Here is a 12,277-nt window from a genome sequence, read left to right as displayed (position 1 = left end):
TTGTTGAATATTGGTAATTACCCAGTAACCCGATGCTACATGCAGTCTAGCCTGAGAAGAATTTATTTTTCTTTAATATCTATTTTATTAGTACATGCATTCAGCAGGTTTGTCTTTAATTATGAAGTCTTTACTTTGAAGGAGAATTTTCTTCTCGCTCCTTGACATGTTTGACATTGTATGAATCAACGCCCTAGAGCAGTTATTTCATTTTTGTAATTAATAAAACAAACACATTTGAATGTTTAATAGAATCTGGATCGCTGTTAGAATCAAGCAGTTTTACACATTTCCCACTGTGACGCATCATATAAAATACTCTAAACAAGAAGGGAAGAGATAGTGAACTTAGAATATATACTCTATTATTCCACGCCTTACTATACTGTAATATATGCTATGATATGCAATATAATGTTCTGTTCTATGCTATACTATGATATATAATTTTAGGCTGTATTTTTGCAGTGATTAATTTGAAAGGGAAACAAATCCATACATACATACAAATACAAATGAGCAGTAACCCAATTTCTTCTATTCTACAATAAGTGACTGGTTTCCTGTTGGATGGCCAGAAGAACTCCGCTTTGGTTCCCAGATCTCTCCTCAGGGGCATCTCAACCATTCCATGTATTCATTAAATTTCACCTATAGCTCAATTAAGTAATTAGCTTAATTAGTTAAATAGCTCAATGAGGTATTTATAATCCCAACATGGTATACTACTGGTCAAGTCAACAAATACATGGACAGTTACTGCCTTTACTGACTTCATGAGAGATTTTGAAATGGCTAATGCTGGCCTTACACCAAACCACTTTTCAAGCAGTTTTACTATCGCAGAAAATTTTCCAGTTTTGGAGTAAAATTATGAGAATTTTGCTAGAATTTTATTGTCTTGATATTCAAATAAAATCAGCCATGTTTAGTATTATCATAGGTCTTAGTCTTGGCTCATGCAAATAATGACGTGGACACTGTCAACAACCAATAAGTGAGCTCTCTGCAGTACCAAATAGTGACCCTACAATATGCCCAGTCTTTGCAGAATCATACTTTTTGACAAAAAAACACTGTGACTACTGACACATTATCTAGATGTGAGAGAGTGTCAGACTTTAGTCTTGAAATTCTTCTCAAAGTCTTCTACTGTACTGTTGGCATAGTTGACTCATTTTGCCAGACGTAATATCATAGTTTCACACCAACATGAATATCATCAGTCATTTTCTTTGACTGCCTAAGACTTTTGCTCAGTACTGTATGTACATACCCTGTTTGATTACGGGTTGCTTTGCCTTTTCCAACTTGGCATTATAAGGTGTATTAATATATTAATAGCAGTTGATATATGATCAGTACTGATAAAAGACACAAGCTATGTTTTATGGAAAAAGCTATTCTGTCGTCATATATAAATTACAAGTGTGTTGTTGCCTGGGCGTCATAAGGACAGTAAGAGCGGCCATACAAGCGAAGACGGCTGTGCTGAGCGGGGTCGTACCGTGGGGTTGGGTGTCTCCTGGGAACACACGTCTCTGGTGAGAAGAACACACTTCAGCCTCGCTACATTACTCCAGAATGGTGCCCATGTAGATGCCCACTGGTACGTCCGTGTTTCTCAGCCTCAGCAGATCTACGTACCCCTTGACTGTTTCGGGCAGCAACAGAGACTTTATTAAAAACCTGCCATGGTCTCCACCCAAAAATTATAAAATGAGTGCTGCTTCCACACATTCCACCAATTAACTGTAAAAGTACAAAACTGGCAGCATCTGAGTGGTTTGCGTCGTTGTACGCCTCATTTTATAATTTTTATAATTCTGGGTGGAGACCATGGCAGGTTTTTAATAAAGTCTCTTGCTATTGGTCTGGATTAGAAGTACATCAATACTCATATTGGTATCAGGTCTGATATAGCACTCAGGTACTCATACTCATCCTTGTGACGATGTGCCGATACCTATAACCGATACCATGTAGTGATGCATCAGTGATGTTGTTAGCAAGCAAAACAAACGGGACCATAAAATGGAAACTCTTCAGAATGAATGGAAAAGCCAAAGCATGACGGGACGCAAAATATCAAGAGGAGGTAAGAAACAAGTTCAAATAAACTACTTAAACATTTCAAAACTAAAAGTGTAGACCACCAGTGGCACTCTGCTACAACCCAATGTGCAACACAGAGAGAAAATGTCAAATGAAAGTCCATTCAGTGGTAATAACCAAATTTCTTACCCAGCATATTGTTTTGAGGAACAAACTTACTGTCGTAACGGAGAGTTTAGTGCTTTCTGAGGTGGTATGTGGTGCAAAATATTTGTGAACCATTGGTTTAGACGCCCGTGACATGCTTTTAAGTCATAATTAAATCTCCTGCCCTACACAGTGCCCTAATCAGTGCCCCCCCGCGTGTTTGTATGCTTGTGTGTGTAGGGTGGTAGGCGAGATTTCTATATTATTTTTAACCCAATACTTTTAACTAAAAAATATGACATATTATTTTTTTAGACAGCCCGCTTTCTTAATTGGTATTGGTGAGTACCAGACAGCGAAGATCAGTACTCATACCCTGTCTTAAAAAGAGTGGTATTGATGCATCCCTAATGTGAGTAGTTGGTGTTTGCCATGAACTCTTGTCATTAGGATGATAAGCTGGAGCTTTTTCAGTAAAGCCTCTTCTGATTGGTAAGATCAGGAGCAGGTTTCTGAATATAATCTGTTATCATTGGAGTGATCAGTAGTTGGTCTTGTGGTTTCGGACAGACACTTGTTACTGTTCTTAAACGTTTCCCTGCAATTACTGTTATTGCTGATGCAATTATCATCTTTATTCCTTACACAAAAACTACTTCTAAACACTTTTGTATTGTATTGACTGCATTAAATCATCCCAAACATCATGTGTTTTTGTTGTTGTCTTTGGTAACCATGAACACAACCTAGGACTTTTAGAAGTTGCTTAATAATTCATGTCTTTTATGCCCTTGTAAATTATTTAACACACAATGTCAAAAATGTGTGAAGGGTTATAGGGCCTAAAAGCTGCCTGATTTCATTTCTGCTGCAGAGCCATCTGATGCTTGTCTGTGTGTGACTTACTATATATAGATGCATTTGTACAACTTAAACTCCCGAATGGCCAAGAACAGATCAGTAGCTGTTAAGGAGGCATTTTTCTGTGAAGCTGTTTCAGTTGGAAGGTGGTCGCATTCAGCACTACATCGGAATCTGGCAGGGACTCCATCGGTCAAATGAACATTGTCCCGTCACCCAGCGAACCAGCGTCTTTGTGATCTGTCCCCACAGGACAATGGCTGCTAATTCAGCAACAGTGCGGATCCTCATCAAAGGTGGGAAGGTGGTCAATGATGACTTCACTCAGGAGGCGGACGTCTACATCGAGAACGGCATCATCCAGCAGGTGGGCCGGGAGCTGATGATTCCTGGCGGGGCAAAGGTCATAGATGCCACAGGCAAGCTGGTGATCCCGGGCGGCATCGACACCAGCACACACCTACAGCAGACCTTCATGAATGCCACCTCTGTGGACGACTTCTACAGTGGCACCAAGGTGAGCATCCCCTGCTGGAGGAGGTCTGCCATTACAAGTTTCCTGGTTGACTCTTTCATTGTCTATAAAAAGAGCTTCCGCTTTATGCTCTTTGCATAGAGATCAGTGTGCTAATGCTCCTTTTACCCGGAACTGGATACTTCCAGAGTCAAGCATGTGCCCCACTAAGCATGAAATGCCAGGTTTGCAGCAATCTGCCTTGAAAAGACAACATCAGCCTTTAGCTGGCTTCAGATTCTCCACCAGATATGAACAATATGGATATCGATCACAGATGGTGGCACCAGGACCTGGTTGAGCTGGCCCAATCCGCAGCACCGTTGATAATGTCAGGCTTGCAGTTGGTGCAGCGGAATGGCCAGCCACATGCGTTTCCATGGTGCGTTAACAGATGTGTGTCAGGAATCCGCCTGCAGCTGTCAAAGGGGTTTCTCATGGGCGTGCCTGCAGGAATGTGGGAATGGGGCACCGCAGTAGTGCCTTTCTGAGTTTGAGGTTCCTTCCCCGGTTGGCCTAGTCGCTACCTCGAGCCTCCCAGGCTACCGAGGAATGGGGAGCACTTGTGCATAGAGCTCGTTGATCAGGGCTGGGACCTCCAAGTGATGTTATGTGTTCGGTTAGCCAGGATTTTCTCTTTAGCTCTGTGGTCTTGTCATAATGGAGTCCATTTTTAAAGTGAGCTTAGATAAGTTCCAAAACTAGCACTGGCTTCTCATCTATACTTTGCAAATTTGTTCAGAGACTCTTTCAGCTGGATTTGACCCCTGTGATGCAATATGTACATTTTGTTTTTACACATAGAAAGCTGATCTTTAGCAGAACACCTTCAAGGTTAAATATCCATCTGAAATAGGTCTTCTGCCAGGGTACATTGGAGTATGGTCTGGAAGATATGGCGTAGTAAATCTTTTGTGGTTGTCTTTGAGGTCCTGGAATTGAAGTGTAGACCTGGCTTTGCTTTTTGAGCTCTGAAGCTTGGCTGAGCGCTAAAGGAACAGGATGTTGCGAGCAGCAGCTGCTGATAAGGTGAACATGTTGGGCTCCTGAGAAGGTGGACACAGACTCAGAGCTCCTAAGAGGCTCTGTCACGCCTCTCCTCGTCTGCAGGCTCTCGCCGATGGCCCGACACCTGGTAGGGGCTGGTTATGGGAATTTTAGCAGCCGGCAGATTGAGAGATGCCCCCCCCCTCGCCCCCAGTGTGTACTGGGTGCATAAACAATAGAGTCACATGATGGTCCCTTGGATTCAGAGGTGGGGAGGGGGGGTGGCTAAGCAACACAAAAGAAATCCGATCCCCTGTGAACTCCACTTCCCGCTTCCGATGGCGCACTGAGGGGGCTGGCCATCTGCTGCAGGCTGTCATGTGACCACGGCGGGCCGCACCCCTCTCCTTTGGACTTCGGGAACTGGGTGCACTAGGGGTGAATGGGGAGTGGCCATTAGCCTAGCTACCTAAGCCTACTGGATGGAGAATCCTGGACCAGGCCGGTCTGAGATCTGCTTCATGATGGTGTTTCCATAACTCTTGCCTACTGAGCCTTCGTGAAAGTGATCACGGTGTGGTGTCTTTGTAGGCTTTATGAGCCTGGACACAAGCCCATTCCGGCTGCACAGGACTCCCCCTAGAACCATGGTCTGCTGACCTCTGACCTCTGACCTCTCCACGATGAATGGCTTAATGTTAACTCCTTTAATGAGTGATTCACAGCAATGGGAGATTTGGGGCGACAGCTTTCCCAACATGGGCGGGATAATCCTGCTTGACCAATCACCCGCTGCAAAGCAATAAAGTAACCAGATGGAAGTGGATTAAAGCGATCCGTGACTGACAGCCCCCCCCACCGCGGCCCCACCCACCGCGGGACTCACCGGTGCATTAGTGCTCTGTGTATCATTCATTTAGTATTGATTCTGCCCGTTCTAAATGCGGCCATGTTTCACCGAATCCTGGGGCTGATGACATCATCCTCTCTGAGGTCTAAATGGGTTTGGAGCTTTTCCGAGGCGCTGGTGTCGGAATACAATACGGAAGGGGACAGGCAGCGGTGTGGTTGTGCCGCCACAGCGCCGGGCTGCCGTTCGGCCTTTCTCGCCTCACCAGAGCTGCCCGGGTGCCGATATCCTTTGGGGTTTCATCGATCTCCCGGCTGTGTGAATTGTGAAGTGTCGCACCTGCTGTGCGTTGGCTCTGTGCCACTTGGCGAGGGGCGGGGCCCAGGCCGTGTGACCGTGCCAGCATGAGGGCCGGCTTTCAGTCCCGAGGACCGCGGTTCCGCCCGGACGGCGGCCAAGCTTGGACTCTGAAGCCACATTGTCTTCGCTCCTCTCTCTCCGCGCTCGGGCGGATTACTGTCTGTTTCCATAGCAACCGCAGTGCCAGAGACGTGTCCTGTTTGTGCGTCGCGCCATTGTGTCAGAGAACAAAGATGCTTAAACGTGGGGCAGAGGGTGACACTGCATCACACCGCCCGGCCACGAGGATGGGAGCGAGCATCTGGACAGGACTCCCACACAGCCATGTTTGCTGCATCCCTCCACATGGCGACCCGCAGCACCGCGACGTTACCATGGCGATGATGTTGCCACGGTTCATGTCTCTCTGACGCTTGCATTCTCTGTTTCCTGGGTGACTGCGTGCCTCTTTTATATCATGTCTTTGTTGCATTTTATTTCCCGATCCTGCACCCGTCCCCCCCCACGGTACTGTGTGACACGGTACAGACGTGATCTCGGCACAGAGACGTGTCACGTGGGATGTGCCTCGCTGCCGTGTCAGGCGCGGCTGTCACCGCAGACCTTTCCGTCTCTCCTGCTTCAGCAGGCATCTCCGAGGGGCTTCCACTGTCCTCCACAGCCTCTGGCTGAGAAAGTATGAAGCGTATGGGTTTATCGGCCAAGGCACCACGGCATTTCCTTTGGTTTGAGATAAGATGGTGTCTTATCACGATGAGCCCTTTTATTTAGACTGCGTCATTAAACATTGGTAGGGCCAGCTGGGAGGCTTAGGGTTAAAGACCAGCTTGGCCAGTTTTAGGGTAGCGGCCTCCTGGATTTCATTCAGAATCCGAAACAGATTTTAGGTCCGGGAGAGAGAGGTGTTGATGCAAAGAGTGCTGTGGATATCCCACGATATTTAACATGCACACAGGTCTATAGTTGTGCTACATGCAAAGAGCAGGCAGAAGATCGTGTCCATGTTGATCTCACAGAAACCAGTGTGAGCTGAAGCTCAGGCCGCACCTCCAGGTCCCCGATTACCAGCCAGCTGCGCTCACCCCATCAGTTAAACACTTTATTTATTTATGCCAAATGTGCACTGAAGGGACTGCATCCAATTTCATCGTATTTTGTATGATGACAATAAAGATTCATTTCAGTTAAATTCTTCCCTGCAGAACAGCTGAGGAGCATGAGAGACTATGATGGGCTGCGGTTTAGCCCTCTCTCTCTGCTTGTGTGCGGCGGCATATGTCCAGTTCTAGCTGACGTCCAGATTTAAATCTGTTTATTTATCAGATACTTTTATCCAAAGCGACACACATTTTTGAGAAAGCAGGGAGCATTTCGGAGGGGGGGAGGAGGTTAAGGGTCTTGCTCAAGGGCCAAGCGACGTCATCAGAGATGATCAGAGGGACTGGCAGATGCATCACTGTCCATCACAGATACCCACAGGCCTGATTATCTGAACGTCTCTTCAGTATCCTTCATGTTTATTGGCTGAAAACTATTTACTAGCATAGTCTATTGCACACATATGATGGATTTTTAAATATTAATATTAATAATAAATAGGGTGAATTTACATAGACAAGGCGCAGACACTGTTAAAATATTAAAAATGTTGGCCAGGATGAAGTGTCACATGAAGCCTCTCGGAGAAGGGGGGGGCCACTGAGCCCCCGGTGTGAACGGCTGCACCCGTCCGGACCGCGTCTATCTGTGCAGCGTTCATTCCGCTAAAAGCTGTGGCCATAAAAATGCATCCTGCTAATCTCCCGTTAAAACTGCGAGCCGGACCAGCGCAGTGATTACTTAACAGCCAGGAAGTCGTGGTTTAAGTAGCTGTAATAAAAAGTAAAACTCTGTGGGCCAACATTCTCCTGCCGCAACCCCCCCCCCCTGCCCCGCCCCCCAGTTCTCCCAGTCTTTCCCAGTCCTCCCAATGCACAGCTGACTGGGATTTAATTAGCCGGGAGTGGGGGGGGGGCACCCCCGCAGACCTCCACTGGACCGTAAAATAATGCTGAAGACTCAGGCTTTGGCATGCTTGTCCGTAAGCAGCAGTCACGTCTGCTGACGGCATTCCAGAGGGACACGCGGGCGGGATGGGGGCAACAAGGATGGGGCGTGCCATCACAGGAAACGTGAGCAGAGGCTCGCTTCAGCAGAGGCATGCTAGGGCGGTACCTGGTCCTCAAGGCCGCCCAGAGGGCCTGTCTGGCAGGGAGCTGGGAGGGAGCAAAAACATAGATGGGGGTCCCCAAGGACCGGGTTGGGAAACACTGCGCTAGGGTGTGGCGGCAGAATGGGAAGGGGGTGGGTGGGGGGAGCTTTCCTGTTACAGGACAGATGGTGCACAGAAGGCGGGGCAGTGAAACCAGACACCACCCCCAGATGTGACTGGAAGCACCTCAGTTCAGTCCTGTCAGCTACAGGCTGTGGCATGAGGACAGAGGTCACAGAGCCTTATTGGATGAGAGCAATGGATGGGCGTGTGCTGCATTCAGGGGAGGGTGTCACTCTTGTCCTGTGCGTGTGTGTAAAACATGCAGGCAGAGACCTTCATCTGCAACCATCACTTCAGTCCATCTGTATTTTTCTTGGAAGAACCAAAGCGGCTTGGGGTCAATTTGCAATAATGAGCTTTGCAAAAATGGGGATTATTTTCTGTGTATGATCCAAGTGAATATACCAATAATCCCCTGCGCCCCCAGTCATTACTGACATGTTTTTTTTTGCAGAGCAGGTAAAAGTTCATTTTAAGGATGACATTGGCCCAGGCACACACATTGCTTGTGGTGTTATTAGCATTTCTCAGAAGACTTTTCTGGTTTATTCATTAGTGCCTCCAGTGACCTCAAGCAATAGACAGCCAGAGTTCACTGTCTCCAGCTCCTCAGAGAGCATTCCATCTAAATGAAGACTCATTCCTGCTATGGTGGGGGCTTCCGGCTGCTAGTTTAAGCTACTTCCATCATTTTTCCCACAATCCTCTTGGGGGCTTTGACCACACCCTCTGGCTGTCTCCTTTCAAAGGGTTACGGGAGATATGAACAGCTTATTTACTGCCACTAAATCCTCAGCGTGGTGGCGTTAGACATCAGTGTTGGCTGCTCCGCATTGCCCCGGTAATAAGTCACGCAGATTAATTGGTTGTTTTGCCAGCTCATGTGTTGGTTGCTGAAAGAGTAATGGTTTTAAAAGTCCTCTGGAGTGCTCTGTTGGTGCTCAGCTGGGGCGCCTCTGCTGCCGGTTACTTCTGTTTTTTTTGTTTTCGCAGTTTAAGAATCTTAATTCTATAATTGCTGACGGGGGGAGGTGTAGATAGTACCTTTGAACTAAGACAGATCCCTCTGGAGAAAATATAGCTGAGTGGGCATCTTTGTCCCATTAAAAAAGGGCTTTCCTGAGTGATGATAGACTCTCCAGTTTGCCTTCCTGGGCTGACACACTCTGAGAGGCGCGTCTGTGATGTCACTGATCCGACACGCAAACGGCGAGCAGACCGCATCGATCATGCACGCGCATAATGGGACCGATCGATTTTTACGCGGCTCGCTGTCTTTCTGTCACTCTCTGTTACGGAGGTAGTAAACAAACGGGGACCATGCTCGGTGGCATGAACGCCTTTCCTGTCAGCTGTGTTTTCGCCACTTGGGATGGGCTTTGAAATCCAGACTGCGCTGTGATCGGAGCCTGGGTACGTCTGGGACGACCGTGGTTGTGTGTCATGACCAGTGGTCCATCATCCAAGATGCCAGCGCTTGGGCTGACTGTGTTCACTACCCAATATTGCAGCCTTCCTGAAAAATTGGATGCACTGATGCGGAAATTTCAATCCATCTATCCATTTTCCATTCCCGCTTCTGCTATGCCTGGTCACAGGGGTCCGGAGCCTATACAAGGATACAAGGCAGGGAACAACCCAGGATGGGAGTTGATCACAGCAATAACTGATATATTTTTGTCTAGCATCATCGATAATTGATACTGGCTAACTTGTGCCAGTGGTATAGTATGCTAGCGGGGGGGGGGGGGGGCAGTGCTGAAACGTCATGGCAAGACTGATCTGTGGACCATAATTAATAATGAATTAAAAACATACCACAGGCTAGATAAAGTCATTTCACAGGCAAGATTTTACCCACTGGCTGGTACTCTTCTGAGTTCAATTCATTTTATTTTTATATAGCGCCTTTCACAACAGAGTCACCCCAAGGCATTTTTCATGGGTGTGTTGCGATACATTACAACAGGAGTGGCCAATCCTATCCGCAAAGAGCCAGTGTGTATGTAGGTTTTTGGGGTAACCTTTAGGTCAGCTGTTCAAACCCAGGTGTGAGGACTCTTCAGCCAATCATTCCTCTAATTAGTAATCTAGTTAAGGAGCTGCAGCGAAAACTCGCATACACACCGGCCCTTTCTGGATAAGATTGCCCACCCCTGCATTACAACATCATTAAGACAAACAGGAAAGAGGAAGACAAATGAAAGAAAGAAAGCCAGATGACAACAGAGCAGAGGAACCAAAAACTCACCAATTGGGAGAAAAAAAATCTCTGGGAGTCCAAGGTCTACTGCTAATATTATAGGAAAAGAATGAGTGGGTTTGCTTGCTAAAAGCAAGGTGCAAACTGTGGTCACGGTCAAAGCCAAAGTCCATCAGTGAGTCTGCTGTCCACCCCGGCTTGTGTAGGATGGCAGATTGAAGGCTGCACCCACAATGTTACAGTTTGTAAGTCACATCCACGATGTCACCCCCCCATTGGACTGAACCATCCGGACATGTGGGGGGGAAGGCAGAGAGCCTGGGTGGTCAGAACATGCATTAACACATTAGCTAACAAGCAAAGTGGACATGCACAGCAGCACCGCAGCCATAGTTACCGTGAGTTACGTGTTAAACTGCGGGGAGCTATACTGAAGTAACAGGTCTTCGGTCGAGTTTTATGGGAGGTGGTTTCTTGCAGAAGGTAGAATGAAAATGATTCATGTATGAGTCAGATGTGAAAAATTAAAAATCCTTTTTTCTTTTTCATTTTCCCTTTTAACTTTTCATTTCCTACTTTGCTTTTTCATTTTCAAAGTTAACAACATGCAAATATATGTTAATTGAAGCGAACTGGGCGGAGCAATGGATCCCTGCGCTTTCTCAGTGCGGCTGCTGATCCCGTCGTCCTCCTGTTCCTTACACATGGTCGCCCATGTCGCTCGAACTAATGGCAAAGTCACACATGGCCTAAGTTAGTTACTCATTTGCATCTTCCGATTCATTCAGCTTCTTATTCGTAGCGTCTTATTTCACGTTATTCCCGGCTTCCTTATAGGGGAGTCTTTGCAGTGGCATGAATAGATTCTTTTTTAACTCTAGCACACATACAGGTGCCATGGTATGCCACTCTAAGGAAACACTGAAATTAGCCTGGCCCAGACTGTCATGTTTCCAGCTAGCTAGCTATCTGGCTCAGGCTAATTTCAGTGTCCTTAGAGTGGCGTGCCTGCTGCGTACTATACATTTCATTTTTGCCTTACCCAAGATGAATAAGACCTCCATATTATATTTGAAATTGTGGCTTCTTATTCAAATCAGTATGTAAAATTGCTCAAAGTGTCATGTGACCAGTTTACTGCTACGAAAGAAAAATCACATTATGCCTGGGTAATTCCACCATTTTCATTACACTTCTTATATGAAATAAATGTACGTGCTACAGCTTAAACCATTTATTCATAAGTTAAGTATATTGTCAAAATGTCATGTAAAAACTGCAGCATGTGCCGCACAAACATTCCCTTCTAGTGTAGCTGCGAATAAGTAGCTAACTTAAGCCGCATGTGAGTTTGCCATTAGTTTGGGCGACATGGGTGAGCATGTACAAGAAACACAGCGACAACGGAAACCGCAGATGCACTGAGTGGCTGTAATGTGTGTGTACAGACACTGGGGGTGGGAATGTAATGTGTGTGCACAGACACTGAGGGTGGGGATGTAATGTGTGTGTACAGACACTGGGGGTGGGGATGTAATGTGTGTGTACAGACACTGGGGGTGGGGATGTAATGTGTGTGTACAGACACTGGGGGTGGGAATGTAATGTGTGTGCACAGACACTGAGGGTGGGGATGTAATGTGTGTGTACAGACACTGGGGGTGGGGATGTAATGTGTGTGTACAGACACTGGGGGTGGGGATGTAATGTGTGTGTACAGACACTGGGGGTGGGAATGTAATGTGTGTGCACAGACACTGAGGGTGGGGATGTAATGTGTGTGTACAGACACTGGGGGTGGGGATGTAATGTGTGTGTACAGACACTGGGGGTGGGGATGTAATGTGTGTGTACAGACACTGGGGGTGGGGATGTAATGTGTGTGCACAGACACTGGGGGTGGGGATGTAATGTGTGTGCACAGACACTGGGGGTGGGAATGTAATGTGTGTGTACAGACACTGGGGGTGGGGATGTAATGTGTGT

The 12,277-nt window shown here is 46.8% G+C and overlaps 1 protein-coding gene across 1 annotated transcript in view; it reads left to right on the top strand.

Moving 5' to 3' along the window:
- The window catches only part of dpysl5b (dihydropyrimidinase like 5b), a 32,717-nt gene that overhangs the window by 4,007 nt on the left and 16,433 nt on the right, over nucleotides 1-12,277 (top strand). Inside the window, exon 2 of the mRNA XM_023826607.2 lies at nucleotides 3,316-3,580. Coding sequence (XP_023682375.1) covers nucleotides 3,320-3,580 — 261 coding nt within the window. The 5' untranslated portion in view covers nucleotides 3,316-3,319. The remainder of the gene's footprint in view (nucleotides 1-3,315; nucleotides 3,581-12,277) is intronic.

This window comes from Paramormyrops kingsleyae, chromosome 19 (genome assembly GCF_048594095.1).
Source record: "Paramormyrops kingsleyae isolate MSU_618 chromosome 19, PKINGS_0.4, whole genome shotgun sequence".
NCBI lineage: Eukaryota > Metazoa > Chordata > Actinopteri > Osteoglossiformes > Mormyridae > Paramormyrops > Paramormyrops kingsleyae.
The sequence above is the reverse complement of the archived record's forward strand: the minus strand, read 5'-3'. Positions and strand labels throughout refer to the sequence as shown.